Source organism: Girardinichthys multiradiatus, chromosome 22 (genome assembly GCF_021462225.1).
Source record: "Girardinichthys multiradiatus isolate DD_20200921_A chromosome 22, DD_fGirMul_XY1, whole genome shotgun sequence".
NCBI lineage: Eukaryota > Metazoa > Chordata > Actinopteri > Cyprinodontiformes > Goodeidae > Girardinichthys > Girardinichthys multiradiatus.
Genome location: NC_061814.1, coordinates 44316114 through 44338324, shown reverse-complemented (window position 1 = coordinate 44338324; position 22211 = coordinate 44316114). Strand labels below are relative to the sequence as shown.

Genomic DNA, 22211 nt, shown 5'->3' with positions numbered 1-22211 from the left:
ACTAGGTGTTAAGGAGCAGTTGACCAGGTGTTAAGGAGCAGCTGACCAGGTGTTAAGGAGCAGCTGACTAGGTGTTAAGGAGCAGCTGACCAGGTGTTAAAGAGCAGCTGTCCAGGTGTTAAGGAGCAGCTGACCAGGTGTTAAGGAGCAGCTGACCAGGTGTTAAGGAGCAGCTGACTAGGTGTTAAGGAGCAGCTGTCCAGGTGTTAAGGAGCAGCTGACCAGGTGTTAAAGAGCAGTTGACCAGGTGTTAAGGAGCAGCTGACCAGGTGTTAAGGAGCAGCTGACCAGGTGTTAAGGAGCAGCTGACCAGGTGTTAAGGAGCAGCTGACCAGGTGTTAAGGAGCAGCTGTCCAGGTGTTAAGGAGCAGCTGACCAGGTGTTAAGGAGCAGCTGACCAGGTGTTAAGGAGCAGCTGACCAGGTGTTAAGGAGCAGCTGTCCAGGTGTTAAGGAGCAGTTGACCAGGTGTTAAGGAGTAGCTGACCAGGTGTTAAGGAGCAGCTGACCAGGTGTTAAGGAGCAGTTGACCAGGTGTTAAGGAGCAGCTGACCAGGTGTTAAGGAGCAGCTGACCAGGTGTTAAGGAGCAGCTGACCAGGTGTTAAGGAGCAGCTGACCAGGTGTTAAGGAGCAGTTGACCAGGTGTTAAGGAGCAGTTGACCAGGTGTTAAGAAGTAGCTGACCAGGTGTTAAGGAGCAGCTGACCAGGTGTTAAGGAGCAGTTGATCAGGTGTTAAGGAGCAGCTGACCAGGTGTTAAGGAGCAGCTGACCAGGTGTTAAGGAGCAGCTGACTAGGTGTTAAGGAGCAGTTGACCAGGTGTTAAGGAGCAGTTGATCATGTGTTAAGGGGCAGCTGACCAGGTGTTAAGGAGCAGCTGACCAGGTGTTAAGGAGCAGCTGACCAGGTGTTAAGGAGCAGCTGTCCAGGTGTTAAGGAGCAGTTGACCAGGTGTTAAGGAGTAGCTGACCAGGTGTTAAGGAGCAGCTGACCAGGTGTTAAGGAGCAGCTGACCAGGTGTTAAGGAGCAGCTGACCAGGTGTTAAGGAGCAGCTGTCCAGGTGTTAAGGAGCAGTTGACCAGGTGTTAAGGAGTAGCTGACCAGGTGTTAAGGAGCAGCTGACCAGGTGTTAAGGAGCAGCTGACCAGGTGTTAAGGAGCAGCTGACCAGGTGTTAAGGAGCAGCTGACCAGGTGTTAAGGAGCAGTTGACCAGGTGTTAAGGAGCAGCTGACCAGGTGTTAAGGAGCAGCTGACCAGGTGTTAAGGAGCAGCTGACCAGGTGTTAAGGAGCAGCTGACCAGGTGTTAAGGAGCAGTTGACCAGGTGTTAAGAAGTAGCTGACCAGGTGTTAAGGAGCAGCTGACCAGGTGTTAAGGAGCAGTTGATCAGGTGTTAAGGAGCAGCTGACCAGGTGTTAAGGAGCAGCTGACCAGGTGTTAAGGAGCAGCTGACTAGGTGTTAAGGAGCAGTTGACCAGGTGTTAAGGAGCAGTTGATCATGTGTTAAGGGGCAGCTGACCAGGTGTTACCCTGTAGGTTTACATATGTTGGTAATGGGACCCTTTAAGGTCCATATAAGTCTGAGCATGAGGATGTGGGGAGATGTGGTGTTACTAAGCAACCAGGAGGATATTGTAGTAAATATGGAAATGCTTTAGATCCATTAGAGGCATCAGAAGGCTCCATTTCTACACATGATGTCTCCTATAAACATTCAGACCTTAAATTAATCAGTTATTAAATCCATTAGGAAAATTAATACATGAATGATGGATTTGAAATATTCATGATTTGACTCCATGACAGTTTAAGAGACACTGATCTTGAGAACATTTCTGGTTGTTTCACAGCAGAAGTTGAACTTTGATTTGGAAATGATGAGAAGCAGAAGTTCTTAGAGAACACTGTAAGCATGTTCTGGGTTCAGTTTGCAGATCAAATACTGAAGGTTCTTTGTGAAGTTCAGAGGAACTGTGATCTCCAGCCAACCAGCAAACACTTTATTTTAAAATATAAGCCTGTATCTTGTAAGAACATGTAATATAGTTTCTGTTCTCAGCCTCCGCCTCTAGTTTACTCCACATGATTTTATGCACTTCAGTTTCTCACAGTATGGACCAGGACCGGGTGGGTCCAGACTCATGAGAGATATTTTAAAGATATTTTCCTTCCAAAAACTGAAGAGCATTTCTGTAACACAGAGAACCGACAGGACAAATATCTGCAGTCTGACCGGGTTCTGATGAAGTGAACAATCAGCGGGTCCAACAGTATAAGCTACACTGCAGAGGTCTGGTCTCTTAGCTTCTCCTGGCCACGTGGGAACAAGTCTGAAGCTTGGTTTGATGTTTCTGTTGGAGATGAAGCAGTCAGACTTTCTCTGGGAAAACAGGCTGTATGATGAGACTTTATTATCCGCTATGACGTTTCGGGGAAGTCCAGCCCACTCCGAGGAAAGTTGTGGGACACAGACTGGTTGAGATGATGAAGCTACAGAACAAACACGTCTGCAGTCAGAATGAACGTTTTACTTCCTCTTTCATCATCCTGATGCTGTGATTCTTCCACCTTGAAACCAGCCTTTGTCTTCATGTTCAAACAACTTCTGCTGATTTGATCTGCAGGCAGTGGGGGGAGCTTCGGCAGTCATGTGACTCAGCTGGGGCCTCAGTTTCCGGCCACTGTTTGTCCTCTGATGAAAGGACAAAGTTGGAATCTCCTCGGCGCCACTCGGAAAGCTGCAGGGATTCAGGAGTGTTTCCCACAGCACACTGGAGCAGGAGCTGGTTGGATAAAAGAGTTTATTGATAGAGGATGATGGGAGGACAGCAGCAGGATCAGATCAGCTGGGTTACAGCCTGAATCATGGAAACAAGAAGGAACAAAGATCCAGAATGTTCCTTGCTCAATAAAGATGAGCGAGTGAGAACGTCAGAGATGGTTGTGTTTCTGGCCCATTTATCCATGGTGGAAACCATAGCAACCACTAAGTGCATTTGCAGTGAACCTTATCAGACAACCTAATTAAAGGGAGCAGAGATGCTGACCATCAAGCAGAGGCTCGAACATGGACTCTGTGAGGATCTCTGGTTCTGAAGGTTCTAACCTGCTGAGAATCAGTTGGTGAGCAGATTTGAACTGAGCAGTTCTTCACTGACGGGTTCTTCTACTGCTAAACATGCAGCACAGAGGGAACCATGGAACAATAGAAACATCATAATTACACAGGAGGAGCTTTGTGATTCGCCCACAGATTCAGATTTTGTCTGTCTGATTAAAGAGCTTGACAATAAAAACACATCCATCATTTAAACTCCTGCTGCTCCTCTCTCCATCTGCACTCTGGAGACAGACAGCAGATAAAATCTTCTTTCACTGAACTCTGCTTGTTCTCTCAGGGTCTAAAGTTAGATTAGAGTTCATTTTAAAACCCAACCCATCCAAAAACACCGTGGAGCTGTTGTCATCAGCCCGGATTGTGTTGATCCGGTTAGTTGGGAACCAAAATGACGTCTGGTTGACGCCCTGCCTGGGAACTTGGCCTGATCAGCTGTGGGCCGGATGTTGGTTCAGATACAGAGAGCGAATAAAGAACATCACATCATCAGCGTAGATGTTTATCCAGTTTGACGTCTGCAGAGACGCAGTGAAGCTCAACTGGTTACCATCCCTCTGATTTAGTGTGGCCGCTCGCTGATGATGTTCTTCTGTCCTCACTGCCTGTGAGGAGGGCTGATCTCCATGGTTACTGTTGTTTTTCTTAAACGTAGTCCCGGCGTCTGTTGTTGCTTTTAAACTGTGTGGGCAGCAGGTCACTGAATATAGATCAGAGTCTGACTTAATCTGCTGTAAGCGATGAAGAACAGCAAGTCTTTAAACATTCAGCTCCAAACAAAGCAGGGTGCAGAAGTTTTATGGATGTTTTTACAGGTTTTACTGCAGGCTGAGGGGAAAATGACAGCAAGAAACCAAAGAAGATCTGAGCTGGTGGAAAACAACCTGGCAGTACCTCTGCTCTATTGAACACGTCTACGTTCTGACAGCTGTAGCCTCCTAGAGACTAAATGAAGCTGTGGAGTTTCTGTTGGTGAAGCTAACATGGCTTCAATCCTAATCACGAAGATCAGGTCTTCTGAAGAGAAAACGGAGAACCAGGAGTGACCTCCTCCTCCTTCTTCTGCTCTTTCTCCTCCTCCCCCTCCTGGTGCTCCTTTTTTCTCCTGCTCCTTCTTCTCCTCATCCCCCTGCTCTTCGTCCTCATACTCCTGCTTATCCTCTGAGCCTGATGGTTTGGTTCTGCGGGTCTGAGGTCAGGTAGCTGCTATCTCAGAATCAGCTTTATTGCTAAGTTCGTACATACAAACAAGGAATTTGACTCCGGTACACTTTGCTCTTTTGTTTTGTTTTTGCATTACAGAATATACAAATTTACAATGTACAATATACACATATATAATAAAAAGGTGCATTTACAACATCTGTATGCTGTTGTTTTGTACTCTATTAAATGTTCATCAGAGAAACAGCCTGGAGGAAGAAACTGTCTCTGTGGCGGCTGGTTTTAGTGAACAGTGCTCTGTAGCGCCACCTGAAGGTAAAGCTCTGAACAGTTTATGTGCAGGGTGTGTGGGGTCTGCAGAGATTTTAGCAGCTCTTTTCCTGACCCTTGACCTGTATAAGTCCTGGATGGAGGGAAGGTCAGCTCTGATTATTCTCTCTGCAGTCCTGATTATTCGTTGCAGTCTGGACCTGTCCTGTTTGGTGGATGATCCAAACCACACTGAGATGGATGAAGACAGGACAGATTGAATGATGGCAGTGGAGAAGATGACCAGCAGCTCCTGTGGAAGGTTGAACTTCTTGAGTTGCCTCAGGAAATACAGTCTCTGCTGGCCTTCTTTCGAACTGCTGCCCTACATGGCTCAGTGTGGCCTAGTTAAAGCTGCATAGAGACAGTGATGGATGATCTCCTCCTGTCTGACCCATATCTCCAGAACCAGCAGTGTATCAGTGTGTTGAAGCGCACTGCAGTGGAGGCTGAGGTGACCTCAGTCAGAAATCTAATTTGATGCAGCAGGAGCTTGTTTCATGCATCAGTCTGCAGTCATGCAGCTGCAGCTCAGAGTTATGTTGCAGACTAACGGTTCTGGATGGGTGGATTAATGACCCACACATGTTTACAGTCTGGGTCAAGCTGAAAAAACACCTGAACGTTACCAAACTGCCATATAGCGGAGGGCAACTACAGTAACTAATTTCATATTTACTTGATAATCTGTTATGTAGCTCTTTTGCTGAGATCTCAGTAAACATGTTGAAGTTGCTGCTGAGTTGTTTCTAACCAGCGGTTTTATTAGAGCGACAAAATAAACTCTGGGTTCACCTTCAGCTTGAATAAAGGAGTTCAGGGAGGAGATGCAACCTTCTGTAAAGCACGGTGGAGGCCATGTCATGGTTTGGAGTTTATGAAGACAAAATAAGTCCATCAGTTTTTGATCCAACATGTGAGTCCTTAAGGAACAGAAGTAAAGAAAACTTTTTGTTTTAATGTAAAAATGTTAGGAGGTTAGAATGTTAGGATTTGGAGGTTAGGATGTTAGGATTAGGAGGTTAGAATGTTAGGATTTGGAGGTTAGGATGTTAGGATTAGGATGTTAGGATGTTAGGATTAGGAGGTTAGGATGTTAGGATTAGGAGGTTAGGATGTTAGGATTTGGAGGTTAGGATGTTAGGATTAGGAGGTTAGAATGTTAGGATTTGGAGGTTAGGATGTTAGGATTAGGAGGTTAGGATGTTAGGATTAGGAGGTTAGGATGTTAGGATGTTAGGATTAGGAGGTTAGGATTTGGAGGTTAGGATGTTAGGATTTGGAGGTTAGGATGTTAGGATTAGGAGGTTAGGATGTTAGGATTAGGAGGTTAGGATTTGGAGGTTAGGATGTTAGGATTTGGAGGTTAGGATGTTAGGATTTGGAGGTTAGGATGTTAGGATTAGGATGTTAGGATTAGGAGGTTAGGATGTTAGGATTAGGAGGTTAGGATGTTAGGATTAGGAGGTTAGGATGTTAGGATTAGGAGGTTAGAATGTTAGGATTTGGAGGTTAGAATGTTAGGATTTGGAGGTTAGGATGTTAGGATTTGGAGGTTAGGATGTTAGGATTAGGAGGTTAGGATGTTAGGATTAGGAGGTTAGGATGTTAGGATGTTAGGATTAGGAGGTTAGGATTTGGAGGTTAGGATGTTAGGATTTGGAGGTTAGGATGTTAGGATTTGGAGGTTAGGATGTTAGGATTTGGAGGTTAGGATGTTAGGATTAGGAGGTTAGGATGTTAGGATTAGGAGGTTAGGATGTTAGGATTTGGAGGTTAGGATGTTAGGATTTGGAGGTTAGGATGTTAGGATTTGGAGGTTAGGATGTTAGGATTTGGAGGTTAGGATGTTAGGATTAGGAGGTTAGGATGTTAGGATTAGGATGTTAGGATGTTAGGATTAGGAGGTTAGGATTTGGAGGTTAGGATGTTAGGATTTGGAGGTTAGGATGTTAGGATTTGGAGGTTAGGATGTTAGGATTTGGAGGTTAGGATGTTAGGATTAGGAGGTTAGGATGTTAGGATTTGGAGGTTAGGATGTTAGGATTAGGAGGTTAGGATGTTAGGATTAGGAGGTTAGGATGTTAGGATGTTAGGATTAGGAGGTTAGGATTTGGAGGTTAGGATGTTAGGATTTGGAGGTTAGGATGTTAGGATTTGGAGGTTAGGATGTTAGGATTTGGAGGTTAGGATGTTAGGATTAGGAGGTTAGGAGGTTAGGATGTTAAGAGGTGACTATTCTTTGTGTTAACATCTGAGGTTCAGTAGATTCTGTAGTTTCATTTGAAGGATTGAGCTCTAATTTTATCTTCAGCATTGATTCCAGGTCCAGTTTTCAGCTGACTGTTGGTTCTGTTTGTTAGACACGTCCTTACAGGCTTTTAATTCAGGTTTCAGAACTCTGTGTCCCTGCTGAGTTTTCTGTAGAGTCTGAATAAAGACATTTTCCGTCTTCCGACCTCCGATCGGTTGAACACGGATGACAGTCATGTGGAGGCATTAAATGAGCAGCAGGTCCGACTGAACTGATCCACCCCTCGGTTGCGAGCCTGACTGCATGGATTGGCGGGCCTGCAGCAGGGAATGATCCACGAAAAGAAAAGCACTGGTGTTAAATCCAGTTTGAGTTTGGATGGAACCGGTTTCCAGGTTGGAGATGCTCATCATCAAGTCTGCAAAGAGACTCTATTTCTCTGTTAACTGATGGAAAAGTTCAGTTCCTGCAGCCCGGATGATCCCTGCCCTGATGTGAGCGGTACCGGGTCGCTCCAGCATGTGGGAGTGCAGCTCCATGAATACTGATGGAGAGCAGCATGCTGCTCGTCCTGCGTGGGAGTCTGAACACGGTGTGGGATTCTGCAGCGCTGCGGTTGCCATGGTGAACAATTGATGCTTGAAATGTAAAAGTGTCAGAGGCAGTAAAAATAGAGATCTGTTTTCTGTCGGCACAGAACAGAACCCCAGAACCTACAGGAATGTAACTACGGGGCTTTACAGGTGATTCTGAACTTCTCTCAGTGAAATACGGTTCATCTGCCACAGTGAGTCATTGTCAGATGGTTTGGTATGAAATGGAATCAGAGGTTCAGAGGTTTGGAAACAGACTTATTTTCAACTCAGACCGAAGATCTGATGTTAAAAATGTTCTCCTCGAAGAACCAGAAAGAAAAGCTGTAAGGAGGTTTCATTTCTTCTGCTGAACCTTCATCTGGTTTAGCTTCAGTTTGAAGCAGGTCTGTCTTTAAAAGGTCAGCAGCAGCTGATTTATCCCGGCGTTCCGCGGCGTTCCGCGGCGTTCCGCGGCGTTCCGGTCTCCTCCAGTTAAACTGCCTGCAACTTGGCTTCAGCCTCGGTTAAAGTTCATCTCTCTGCTGAAGCTCCAGTCGTGTCTTTGTGTCGCTGTCAGCAGCCTGATGAGTAGGTTCAGCTACAATGCATGCTGGGATAGCTGTAACCATGGAGACCTTTGTAGCTTTTTACAGGATAATGTCTGCTTTTACTGAGGACAGGAAACAGAACAGGACAGATGGATCAGTGTTAGGAGGTGGACGGTCCACAATCAGGTGACCGAGTCTCCGGTCATGGAAAAGTTGGGAATGTAACTCGAAACAAAGCGGCTTTAATCCAGATTACTGCTGCACAGAATGTGTAAACAGACTGATTTGGTTTTAGGTTTATAAAGACTGAATCTGGACACGTTCCATCGCTGTGTCTTTGGATGTTTCTTGTCTGAGAATTTTTGGACGGGTTTTCAAAGAAAACTTCATTCACTGAAGTCCTGAAGCTGTTGCTGCTTCAGCTGCAGATCTTCTGATCAGGCTGTTCCATCAGTTGTTCTGGAAAACGGTGATTATAGTAAAAACGTGTCCGTCCTTCTGTAGAGTGGAGAGAGACGTCCCAGGTCCAGGAGGGATCCAGAGATGCTCTCCACCACATCATGGGAGTCTCCAAGGCACAAACCTGTCCAGAGGAATGAAAGGACTCTTCCAGGTTGGGTTCTGGTTCTGATGTAAACTACTGGTGATAAATTTGGTTGATGAATCTGAGGTCTGGGTTTTTGTTTGGAAATAAGGTCAGAATGTAGCTTCTAATACTTGATCAGCCTCTGGTGATCTCTTTAAATGGTGCAGCGTTCTTTAAGGAGAACATGTTCAGCTCCACGCTGCGAGGTCTGCGGAACCTCCTGTGAGTCAATGTGCGGAAATGACCCAAACAGACGCCTGTCAAGCTGCGTGGTAATCCATTAAACTGTGAGGGAGGAAGATGAGGAGGACAGCAGTGGTCCTGCTGCACAGCATGCATGAGGGAGATGGAGGTCTGTTTAAGCAGGAGGTGTGGAAGGAGGAGGACATGGGAGGAGGAGGTTGGAGGAACATTGGAAATAAAATCTGCCTTTGATCGGAGATTTTAAAAAGCCTTAGAAGAATAAAACCCGGCCGTGAAACTGGAACAGAACCAGATCTCTGCTGTCTGGTTGTCATGGTGCAGCTGTGATGCATCATGGGAAATGTAGGATCCAGTAGGAGTTAGGAGTTTTAGCCTTCAGAATAAAAATAAAAGATCTAGCATTTTAATACCACGTGGCTGAAGACAGAGATGTTCCAGTCTGTTGTGACGATGTTCTGACTCCAATCATCACGTTTTTGCTGTGAAATCTGGTGTCTTTTATTTTGAAAGGTTTGACCAGCTCTGGTTTTATTCTCTTATCCATCCATCATCACGTCTCCTCTCTGTTCCTGTGCTTCCTGCTCTGTCTTTACTCAGACCTATAAATATCTTTACTTCACTCAGACACAGTTTGCAGCTTTTCTTTCCACATGCACATGTTGCCGTGGTAACCCTGCCAGAGCCATCGACTGATCAGCACAAAAATCATCTGAATATTGATTCTCTTGATTGGTGGCAGATGCATTGAAGTTCTGATCCCCGGGTCACAGCTGGAGACTGAAAATATGACCTTTAACCTTCAGACAGGGAATGATTCCTGATCGCTGCAGTAAAGTTGCTTTAAGAGACGGAAGAAGGAATGTTGGCTTGAGTTGTGCTTCCTTGTTGTTTTAGGAGCTCAGATTCAAGCAGAGTCTCTGTTCTTCATCCTGCAGCGACACACTTTCCTAACTGTCTGTTGTCATGACTCCATCATCTGTGTGTGTGTGTGTGTGTGTGTGTTTTCTGCCTGAGTACACCTTGTGTTGACTCGTCTCTGGCAACACAAACACTTTCAGGGTCCCTGCAGCAGCAGCATCAGCATATTTTTAGCGTAGCAACACCAGCAGCTCCATACTGACTGGTCGCTGAACTGGGAGTTGGAGGCGGTCCACCAACACTCCCAGTTTGCTTCTGAGGATCACTTCCTGCTCTGAGACATCTCCTCTGATTGGGGGGATTTAAACATCAGTGGGTGGGGCCACAGCTGCAGATTGGATCAATGAGGATGACGGGAGGGAGAGTCTGATGACGATCTGATGAAGATGGAGGCAGAAACACTCAGATTCAAACGTCACAAAGATCACTTTACTCAAAAACCTAACACAGACCAGCTGGACCCATTTCCAGTTAGACCAGTGATTCCACAGATTCCAGTGTTTCCTGATTCAAGGAGTTAATCACGTCATGAGTTTGATTTAAATTTTACAGAGTTTAAAGTGTTGAAGCAGGGAGACACAGAGAGCAGTAAATGGAGGTCCACCAAGAAGAATCTCTGAGAGATTCGTTGTAAAAAGCTTCGATTATCACGTCTGCTTGGATCCACCTTTAAACCGGACTCTCAGGGTGTCCTCATGTTCTGTAAACAAGCTTTGATGTTTGACCTCCGCGTGTCGGGCAGAAGAAACATCTGCAGGCTCAGATCTGACCTGAGCTCAGCAGCTTCTGTTTGAGTCATGCTTCTGTTTACTGATTGCAGGCTCTAGACTTGGTGCAGAGTCAACCTGCAGATCCTCTGGTTACCTGACAGGAACCATCAGGAACGCTGGAGCAGAAAACCCTGATGGTGTTGGAGCTGCAGCTCTAATCCAGGAGGAAACTAAACTGTTTCTGTAACAAACCTCCAGAGGTGGATGTCAGAAGAGTTGCTCTAAATGTAAATGTCTGATTAAAAAAACTGATTAGAACAGATCTGGAGGAGGGTTTATTTTCTGTCCTAAAGTCCTACATTTATTCCTTATTTAAAACGAAAGGAGCAACAAACACACAGGAAACCTTTGGAAGCTTCTTCTCTGCTTTCTGCTTTCTCATCCACCTGAAGGTGTTTTCTTAACCCTCCTCACTCTGCACAGCTTTAGAGAGTGAGGACATTCTGACCTTTTTATCATCAGTTCAGCAGTTTAACCATCAGGATGCTTTGTGGTTTTCTAATAGAGCAAAGGTTGCCTAGCGACAGGATTTATTGTTTTGTTTTTAGGGTTATTTTCCTGCTTTGGGTCTTTGATGGTCGGATGTCAGTAGTTCTATAACTAAAGATATCTGTCGTTTAAATCCCTGAAGCTGCAGCTCTGTGTTAAAACAGGAGATGATGGACAAGCTGAGTGATGTGGCTTCATTTCTCATATTACTGAAGTCTTCTGGCTGAGATCTGATGTTTCTGTGAGCTCTGAGGTGCTGTAATCACAAGGCATCACCAGGTGGGGGCAGTGTTGTTGCAGGTTTGATGAAATGCTGTAACAGACAGCAGCCAATCACAGAGCAGAGTCACAGTCACATGTCGACTGTAAACACATACTGAGCGGAGGCTGAAGCTCCCTGAGATTCCTGAAGGTTGCAGAGATTTTAACGGTTAGGATCAGACCTGGAGAACAGGGATCAGATGTTTGAGGAACATCAGGAACATCAGTAGGTTGAGTCTGAAATAAAACCAGGATCAGACCTGGAGAACAGGGATCAGATGTTTGAGGAACATCAGTAGGTTGAGTCTGAAATAAAACCAGGATCAGACCTGGAGAACAGAGATCAGATGTTTGAGGAACATCAGGAACATCAGTAGGTTGAGTCTGAAATAAAACCAGGATCAGACCTGGAGAACAGAGATCAGATGTTTGAGGAACATCAGGAACATCAGTAGGTTGAGTCTGAAATAAAACCAGGATCAGACCTGGAGAACAGAGATCAGATGTTTGAGGAACATCAGGAACATCAGTAGGTTGAGTCTGAAATAAAACCAGGATCAGACCTGGAGAACAGAGATCAGATGTTTGAGGAACATCAGTAGGTTGAGTCTGAAATAAAACCAGGATCAGACCTGGAGAACAGGGATCAGATGTTTGAGGAACATCAGGAACATCAGTAGGTTGAGTCTGAAATAAAACCAGGATCAGACCTGGAGAACAGGGATCAGATGTTTGAGGAACATCAGGAACATCAATAGGTTGAGTCTGAAATAAAACCAGGATCAGACCTGGAGAACAGAAATCAGATGTTTGAGGAACATCAGTAGGTTGAGTCTGAAATAAAACCGGGATCAGACCTGGAGAACAGAGATCAGATGTTTGAGGAACATCAGTAGGTTGAGTCTGAAATAAAACCGGGATCAGACCTGGAGAACAGAGATCAGATGTTTGAGGAACATCAGTAGGTTGAGTCTGAAATAAAACCGGGATCAGACCTGGAGAACAGAGATCAGATGTTTGAGGAACATCAGTAGGTTGAGTCTGAAATAAAACCGGGATCAGACCTGGAGAACAGAAATCAGATGTTTGAGGAACATCAGTAGGTTGAGTCTGAAATAAAACCAGGATCAGACCTGGAGAACAGAGATCAGATGTTTGAGGAACATCAGTAGGTTGAGTCTGAAATAAAACCAGGATCAGACCTGGAGAACAGAGATCAGATGTTTGAGGAACATCAAGAACATCAGTAGGTTGAGTCTGAAATAAAACCGGGATCAGACCTGGAGAACAGAGATCAGATGTTTGAGGAACATCAGTAGGTTGAGTCTGAAATAAAACCAGGATCAGACCTGGAGAACAGAGATCAGATGTTTGAGGAACATCAAGAACATCAGTAGGTTGAGTCTGAAATAAAACCAGGATCAGACCTGGAGAACAGAGATCAGATGTTTGAGGAACATCAAGAACATCAGTAGGTTGAGTCTGAAATAAAACCAGGATCAGACCTGGAGAACAGAGATCAGATGTTTGAGGAACATCAGTAGGTTGAGTCTGAAATAAAACCAGGATCAGACCTGGAGAACAGAGATCAGATGTTTGAGGAACATCAAGAACATCAGTAGGTTGAGTCTGAAATAAAACCGGGATCAGACCTGGAGAACAGAAATCAGATGTTTGAGGAACATCAGTAGGTTGAGTCTGAAATAAAACCAGGATCAGACCTGGAGAACAGAAATCAGATGTTTGAGGAACATCAGTAGGTTGAGTCTGAAATAAAACCGGGATCAGACCTGGAGAACAGAGATCAGATGTTTGAGGAACATCAGTAGGTTGAGTCTGAAATAAAACCGGGATCAGACCTGGAGAACAGAGATCAGATGTTTGAGGAACATCAGTAGGTTGAGGCTAATAAACAGGATATTAACCTGGGATTCCAGCAGGAAAACATTCAGATCTTTTCTCTTCTGCAGGTTTTCAGGTCAGCTGCTTGTTGGTTCTTTACTTTCTATTTTCTTGGTTTGATTGAACTATTTTTAGATGGTTAAAACTAAGTACACCCCATGATAAAGCAGCTTGTAGAACCTATTTCTGGTTTTCTGTCTGACTTCACCAGTCTCTCAGATCTTCGTGGAGGACTTTTGGTCCATTCTTTTTTCCAGTGTTGCTTCAATTCTTTGAGTTTTCTGCTCAGCTCTCTGGAGGTTCCACCACACTATTTCAATTAGGGTGAGATCTGGACTTTGACTAGGCCATTGCTACACTGTCTGTTTCATCCATTCTTCTGTAGATTAGCTGTCAGAGAGATACTTTGGTATACTAAGGAGGTCATGGTCCACTCAGTGACTCTAAGCAGCCCAGATCATCATCCTTCCACCACCATGCTTCACAGTTGGTCTGAGGAGTTTGTGTTGACTTGCTGCCTGGTTTCTCCAAACCAGGTTCTGTTCATTATGGTCAAACATCTCTACTTTGGTCTCATCTGTCCAAAGGACCTTTTTCCAGAACCTTGACCTTCATTCAGACCCAGCTTAGCAAACCAGAGAAACCAGTGATTCTTGTTCCAATAGTTAAACAGGAACGTTTAAAAGTGGGAAACATTTTCTCCGTGTGATGTTTGAACTGGTGTCATCGTCAGGTCCTCGGCTATCCAATCAGGTTCTTATTTTATCTGAAGAATATCGAAACCCTTTTCTTTGTCTGACAGGCGTCTGCTCCCACCTTCACCGACTCATCTCTGTTTGGATCTCTGCAGGTTTCTTCCAAACGTCTCTGCCTGCCAGTCAGAGCCGCTCTCAGAGAGAGCGAGGGTCCCGCTGATCCCCGCAGCAGGTAACAGGTCGGCGGAGCAGCAAGCAGCGGTATCAGCAGCGGGGGCGGAGTCACGGCGAGGTCATCATGACGTCTGTGGCGGCTGAGTACGACCACATGGAGATCCAGCAGCAGATCAGCGACGGCGTCAACAACCGCTGGGACACCGACGACTGGGACAACGAGAACAGCTCGGCTCGGCTGTTCGAGCGCTCTCGCATCAAAGCTCTCGCAGGTACGACTGGTCTGCTGTGATTGGTTGAACTGGTTGAACTGGTGCTGCTGGTTGTCCCATCTCTTTAAAAAGGCGTTTAAAATCTTCACTCTGGTGTCGGATGTCGCCTGTCATTCTGACAGCTGATTGTGTGATGATGATCCGGTTAACGGGATAACAAGCTGCAGGAAGACTGTAGTATCAGAACCAGATATCCTCATATTTGGCTCTTACTGGGTCGCCTGTTGGAGTCTATTTAACCTTTGTGGAAAACATGCAGCTGCTGCAGGACTGAAGGTTTGGATCCAAACCCGAATGAAAGTTTATACAAACAAAAATCTTGAGTTTTCTCCTAATTTGTTTATTATTATTATGTTGGATCAACCTGAAAGTTTATTAATAATCTAATATTTTTAGTTGTCAGGGTAACCCAGATTATAGCTCAGTTTAGTTCTCAGTGTTTTTCGCTCCTGTTGCATCATCGGCGTTTCCAACAGGTTGAGAAGCAACAATAATTCCTCTTCATCAGTCTGATGAAGGTCACAGGTTGGTTGCTGCCGCTTGTTGCTCACATGCTTCACTGAGTGTGTGTGTGTGTGTGTGTGAGGGGGTAATGCTCCTGCTGCTGCAGCTCCCCGCTCCTCTAAATAATTCAGCAACCTGCCGTGTTAAATATGCAGAAGAAGACTCGCCGCCTGTTTACGCGTAAGAGGGCGGAGCCTCCAGCCAGGGTCAGCTGCTTGGAGCCTCAGTTCCAGTTAAAATATCACGTTCTGCTTTTTAATGGATTAACTGGAAAACGTGCTGTTAGAACCAGTAACTGGGACAACCAGCGGTTCTCTTTAAATGACCCGTGTCTGCAGACAGAACTTGCAGCAGTTAGCGGTTATCATAAGATGTGAGCAGCTGTTTTAAACTCTGATTGGAGCTTAGAGCTGATCAGGTCTGGGTCTGCAGGACTGCAGGTGGCTCCTGCATAGTTCTGTGGTTCCAGAACCACAGAACTATGCAGCATTACTGCAGGACTCCTACTGCTCTTACATACAAACGTCCTGCAGCAGTTACAGGTGTCGGTTCAGAACCTGGTTTACTGGATTGTCTCCTAAATACAGACGTCCCAACATCTCTAACCTGTCACAGAACAATCAGTCACATGTTCCCCTCCGTAGAAACAGCCTGAAGGTTTCTTGACGGGCTCTGTGCTGAACTCTGACCCCAGGTGTGTGAGACGGCTCTTTAAAACAGGTATGAGCAGCTGGAACAATGGCTCCTTTCAGATTCCAGATGTTGTAGTTTTTCTTGGAATGACTTCCTTGGCCCAGAGTCAGACTGAAGCTTATCTTCATTTCTGAATGTTTCCACATCCTGGAGTTTATCAAACGCTCATGATTCTTGTAATAGATTCACACAGCAGAACATCAGCAGAACTCTGCACATTTATCCAACTCCACGCTTCAGTTTGGACTCTGGGAAGCTTCTATCTGACTGGCTTATTGCACAGGTGGAGATGGAAGCGGGTTCTTCTCATTCCTTCTGAGCAGATGTGGTTTAAAGTCCTACTTAAGAACAAATAAAACCAGTTGTAGTTTGAACAGGGAGCCTCTGGACCAGTTAAAGACCAGTATGCCTGAGCTGGACTCCCTTTTAATTCAGCTGTGGTTTACTTGTTTTAGATTTATTTACATCAACTAACCCGGTGTTGGTTGATTTCTCCATTAATTCCTGTTCAGAATAAAGTTTCCATTCATAAAACCAGCTGATGGAGAAACGTGAACTTACTGTAATGAGCTGAATCAGCTCAGGTCAGATGTTCCTGCAGGAGCTCCACAGGTGAAAGCTGAGGTTTTTCTTCCACATGTGACAAACATCTGCATCCATTCTGGAGGTCATTCTGCAGAAATGGTTCAGATTAATGCAAAGTCGTTGGTAGTGAATCAGGATGAGATTGCCTCTCAGAGAAAAGGTCTCCAGCTTTGCTTGAAGAAAGACAAAGCTTCATTCTTCCTCTCTCTCTCTGTGGGTTCAGCTTCACAGTGACCTTTGTTTCAGATGAGCTCAAAGCAGGAGGAAGATGAAACTTTTCAAGCTGATTTTTTTCTTTAATTAGAGAAGACGTAAGAACCTGACTGATGTTCATGAAGAGTTGGGACAGTTTGGACCAATAAAAACGTTTCAGGACGTTCAAACAGCTGTAGTTGGACCTGATGGAGCATCTCCAGCATCACTCTGCAGCCATTCAAACCTCCAACATCTGAGAGCTGATGCTCAGCCCTGAATGTGTCCTGCTCCATCAGTCTCTGTGTGAGAGGGAGGTCCATGTGATAGCAACACTAAACCACCGTCACCATGGATATGCAGCCTGATCCACTCCACTCAGAGTGGGCTCAGTGTGTTTCTGTTTTCTGTTCAGTCCTTGTTCTGCTGTTGGCTCACAAATCAGAGGATGGTTTCTTCTCACCACCTCAGATTAACTCTGAAACAAGAGGTCCTCATGTCTCCATCAGGATAGCTTCAGAGAGGAAGGTTGGATGTCCTCCATCTTGGCAGCAGAAATACATAAAGACCAAATATGTTAACAAGACTAAAACAGAAGAACAGGATTTGAGCCATTTCATCCATCTTGTTGTGAAGAAACATCAGATCTGTTTAAACCTTGAGGTTAACCGGGACCTCATATAGACCAATGCTTCAGTCCTGAAGGACCTTGGCTGCAGCCTTCAGGTGTTTCTCGTAACATGCTGTATTTTCTCTGCTCCAGGGTGTCAACGTAGCCTCCAAGGTATTCGAGTAACATGAATGAACTGAAGGAAAGGCCAACCTGCACGGCATTAGAGGGTCGGCTGCTTTCTTCCACCTGAAATATGTTGCCATAGATGGACTCTCCTGGACAAAAACGTTCATTAAAACTAGATTTTAATGAAAGTGGCTGAGATTGCAGTTAATAGTAATTCAGCGATAATAACCAAATCCAGTTTTTCCCTATTATCCAACCTTTAACTCCGATTGTCAGTTGAATGTTGATAGGACCTTGTTTGGTTCAGATCTTACAGTAAATCAGCTCCTTTCTGCTGAGCTCTGTTCACAGCACCCAGTGTTGGAGGTTCTTCACTTTTCTTCTCCTCCAGATGTTCCCTGATCTTCCACACACAGATGAGCTTCAGTAACCTGTGAAGCTCGGTGTTGCCATCAGGGCTTCCTTGTCCCTGACGCTGATCTGGGTCATTTAAGAACAAGTGTTGCTGATGCAGAGTCCCAGTCGGACTGATTGAACTGGACATTATAACGTTAATCATGTTTGGAGAAGGCTTGGAGAAAAGATGCTCTTCTGCTTTATAAAGTTACCGTAAAACTGAGCAGCGCAGTCAGACAGAACGCTGCAGCATCCAGTACAGTCTCTCTATCACAGGGAACATCATTGTAAAGGCAGAAACACAGCAGCATGCTGGCAAAATCCGTTTTATCAGGGAGCCTGTTGCTGATCCGGACCCCAGTCCGGTACCTGGGGTTCAATCGTGAACCTTTAGAACATTCTGCTAATTTTATCAGAGTGTCGTCAGCTTTTCTGATGTTCAGATGATCATTTTGTCTGTGTTGAGCAGAAATGTTCTTATCAGATTGGGTTTCATCACGTTGCTTTAATAAAACAAATAAAATAGGAAGATCCAGCGCAGGATATCCTTTTTTCACTGGAAATCAGCAATAGAACAGGGCTGGTTTCAGGTTTGGTTCTGGTCGGAAGAACGTTGATCATTAATGACCTGATGGATCCATAGTGGAGGGTCAGGACCAGATGATCAGTGATACCATCAGAACACTATGCAGGTTTAACTGAAGCATCAAAGGGTTTAATGAAGTCTCACTCAGTTGGTCCATAATTAGAACCAGAACCAGTCCGGTCCCCCACAGAGAGGAAGCTGTGTGTCACTTCCTGTTTGGAATACCACATGTTGGAATGTTGGGAATGTTGGTGTGAATGCTTCTGTTCATGGTTGGTGAACATTTTAAAGAAAGTTAAAGTTGACTGAAGATTTTGTTCATTATTAATTCATTTCAGTTGTAACACACGTCGTCTCAGAGTACTTTCAAGTTAATTCAATCCAATCATCCAGATTCCCAGTCAGGTTCATACATTCCAATTAATCCCAACTATCAAACAGTCAGATTCAGTTTATTATTCAAACTGGTTAAACGCTTTTCTAAAGCAAACCCAGCAGATTGTATCGAGTCTTTAAACAGGAAGAAACCTCCAGCAGAACCAGAACCAGGCTCATCTGCCACGACCGACTGGAGGTTTGAGAGAACAGAGCAGAGACACAAAGAGAACAAAGAAGCACTGATCCAGGAGTACTTTCTATGGGAAGGAAAAGTAAATGTTAATGGATGTAGCTCCTTTAGTCGTTTCATCTAGAAAGAAAGAACAGATAAACTCTGAGCCAGTTTTCAAGGTTAGAGTCTGAAAGAGAGCACATAAAGTTAGTTACAGTAGAAGCTCAGTCAGTAGCCATGTCTAGGAGAGAGAAAGGATTAAACACTGAAAGACAGGACCATGTGGATCATCTGTAGAAGGTGAATGTTTCTCTCCAGGAAAGTACCACAGATAAACACAGTATGAGAAGCAGAGTAAGGAGGGAGCTGGTTCCTCTGTCTCTGCAACATCATGTTCCTTTTTGTTTTTTATGAAATGTTATCAGTTTTTCCATCTTCTCTGTTCTGTCCACAGTTTTTCTTTTCTTTCAGTCATGGACGCTCTTATCTGTTCTGAGATTGACTTTACAGCTCACTCAGAGGGCGAGAACGCAGCGATAAGATAAACTCTGTTTTCCCTTTTTGTCTGGTTTGTTTCCTGATCAAACTTTGAATTTCTTCTGGGAACATAAAGCAACAGAACTCTGGACATGGTGCTGCAGTAGGTCATAGAAAGCATATTTGACCCGAACACCAGAACTTTATTAGAGTCTGTGTAGAGAATGATCCAGCTCAGGTAGTTAAAATGAGAATAAACTTCAGCTAGATGTTTCCAGCAGTGGACAGGAAACATTGTTCATCACCTCTCTTGGCTCCGGCGTGAAGCCATGACCTCCCAGGAATGCCGCTGTGCGGTCCTGAGGCCAAGGCGGTGTGTCTGTGTGAAATTCGGCATATTGATGACAGATGTTTGACTCATGAACGCATTGCGGGGTTTAAAAGATGGGACTGCAGGGTGCAGAATCAGGACATGCAGGTCTGAGGTTCAGGCAGTCCAGGCTCAACTCTGGCTCCATGAACAGTGCGTTTGCTCCTTTGGCAGCACCGCCCTGAGGGGCAGAGCCACGAGGAAACCAGATGACTGCAGGAAAGACGGCGTGACGCCGGCAGAACAGAGCGCGCTCTCATGTAGAGGAAAACTGAGGACAAAGAGCAGCTCCGAGGGTTGCAGAAATGTTTGCTCCATCTGTTGTCTGTTTACTGTAACCTGACCTCTGACCTCACCTCTGCTGACACCACGGGAGGGGGGGTTCCTCTGTTTGTACAGGGTAACTGGCTGCAGAGACTTTCTGTTGGGTTGAAGCTCAGAGCTTCTTAACTATAAACACAAAGATGGTTCTGGTGAAACCTCATAAAGCTGCAGAAGGTTGTTCTGGTTTGTTTATCAGTTTTATTGGTTTTTTTTAGATAATCACTTATAAAAATAAATATAAATGTTCATTTCAGGGTTGTAAACTGGTTAATGACCATGAAGAACATTCCTGCTGACAGGCAGAAGGTTTAAGGACACCAGATGAACTTTGATTTGCTGAAGAAGAAAAGTTGAGAGTTGATAATTAATAAAAACGATTTATTATAAATAAACACAGCATCAACCAAAACACCTGGATCTGGACTAATTTCATTCAGCCATGATGATGTAAGCTCACCTCATGATTCAGCATCTCACAAAACCTCCGTCAGCAGCCTTTAGAACCTCCGTCAGCAGCCTTTAGAACCTCCCTCAGCAGCCTTTAGAACCTCCCTCAGCAGCCTTTAGAACCTCCCTCGGCAGCCTTTAGAACCTCCCTCGGCAGCCTTTAGAACCTCCCTCGGCAGCCTTTAGAACCTCCCTCGGCAGCCTTTAGAACCTCCCTCAGCAGCCTTTAGAACCTCCCTCAGCAGCCTTTAGAACCTCCCTCAGCAGCCTTTAGAACCTCCCTCAGCAGCCTTTAGAACCTCCCTCAGCAGCCTTTAGAACCTCCCTCAGCAGCCTTTAGAACCTCCCTCAGCAGCCTTTAGAGCCTCCCTCAGCAGCCTTTAGAACCTCCCTCAGCAGCCTTTAGAACCTCCCTCAGCAGCCTTTAGAACCTCCCTCAGCAGTCTTTAGAACCTCCCTCAGCAGCCTTTAGAACCTCCCTCAGCAGCCTTTAGAACCTCCCTCAGCAGCCTTTAGAACCTCCCTCAGCAGCCTTTAGAACCTCCCTCAGCAGCCTTTAGAACCTCCCTCAGCAGTCTTTAGAACCTCCGTCAGCAGCCTTTAGGACCTCCCTCAGCAGCCTTTAGAACCTCCCTCAGCAGCCTTTAGAACCTCCCTCAGCAGCCTTTAGAACCTCCCTCAGCAGCCTTTAGAACCTCCCTCAGCAGTCTTTAGAACCTCCGTCAGCAGCCTTTAGGACCTCCCTCAGCAGCCTTTAGAACCTCCCTCAGCAGCCTTTAGAACCTCCCTCAGCAGCCTTTAGAACCTCCCTCAGCAGCCTTTAGAACCTCCCTCAGCAGCCTTTAGAACCTCCGTCAGCAGCCTTTAGAACCTCCCTCAGCAGCCTTTAGAACCTCCCTCAGCAGCCTTTAGAACCTCCCTCAGCAGCCTTTAGAACCTCTGTCAGCAGCCTTTAGAACCTCCCTCAGCAGCCTTTAGAACCTCTGTCAGCAGCCTTTAGAACCTCCCTCAGCAGCCTTTAGAACCTCCGTCAGCAGCCTTTAGAACCTCCCTCAGCAGCCTTTAGAACCTCTGTCAGCAGCCTTTAGAACCTCTGTCAGCAGCCTTTTGAACCTCTGTCAGCAGCCTTTTGAACCTCCCTCAGCAGCCTTTAGAACCTCCCTCAGCAGCCTTTAGAACCTCCCTCAGCAGCCTTTAGAACCTCTGTCAGCAGCCTTTAGAACCTCCCTCAGCAGCCTTTAGAACCTCTGTCAGCAGCCTTTAGAACCTCCCTCAGCAGCCTTTAGAACCTCCATCAGCAGCCTTTAGAACCTCCCTCAGCAGCCTTTAGAACCTCTGTCAGCAGCCTTTTGAACCTCTGTCAGCAGCCTTTTGAACCTCCCTCAGCAGCCTTTAGAACCTCCCTCAGCAGCCTTTAGAACCTCCCTCAGCAGCCTTTAGAACCTCCCTCAGCAGCCTTTAGAACTTCTTTCAGCAGTCATTTCTGTGAGCTTCACGCTCTGACCTGGACTGGACCTGTTGGGATGTCCACTCCTGGGAAGAGTGGCAGCTGTCTGAGATGTTTTCTTCTGGGGAACATGTTTTCTGTCTGTAGACTGATGGACTTTAGATAGTTTGGAGATGACCTGATAACCCCTCCCAGGTTGATGGGCAGCAAGAGTTGCCTCTCTAAGGCCATTGCTGATGTCTTCCCATTTTGTCATCATGTTAACACACACCTTTATTTTGCAGAGCACCAAACTGAGGTAACCTCACTGAAGATGATCAGATGATCAGCAGAACCCGGCTGATATTTTCCCTCAGGTTAGGGTTAGTCTTCTTGGTGTCAGGTGACCTCAGAAGAACCTCGTTTCCTCTGGCTTTCTGCACCTTTGCTCCATGTTTATCTGATCCCAACCTGCTGCAGCATTCTGGTACTTGGGGGGGAAAACATGAAATCTTCTGCAGGTGGATGATTAACAGCAGGTCAAAGCTCGTTATGTTTTATCCAGAGGTGTGGATGGAAGATATGCTAACCTCTGACCTCCACACTATCTTTTGCTCTCTAGGCTTCTAGCCCAGTTTCAGGCTGATCTCTGCAGTCTGTTTGTTCAGGTTAACATGAAGATTTG

General features: G+C 45.5%; 1 protein-coding gene across 1 annotated transcript in view; it reads left to right on the top strand.

The window, feature by feature from the left end:
* The window catches only part of LOC124859384 (spectrin beta chain, non-erythrocytic 1), a 100299-nt gene that overhangs the window by 17396 nt on the left and 60692 nt on the right, over positions 1-22211 (top strand). The window contains exon 2 of the mRNA XM_047352138.1: positions 13947-14237. Within this exon, the coding sequence (XP_047208094.1) occupies positions 14090-14237 (148 nt within the window). The 5' untranslated portion in view covers positions 13947-14089. The remainder of the gene's footprint in view (positions 1-13946; positions 14238-22211) is intronic.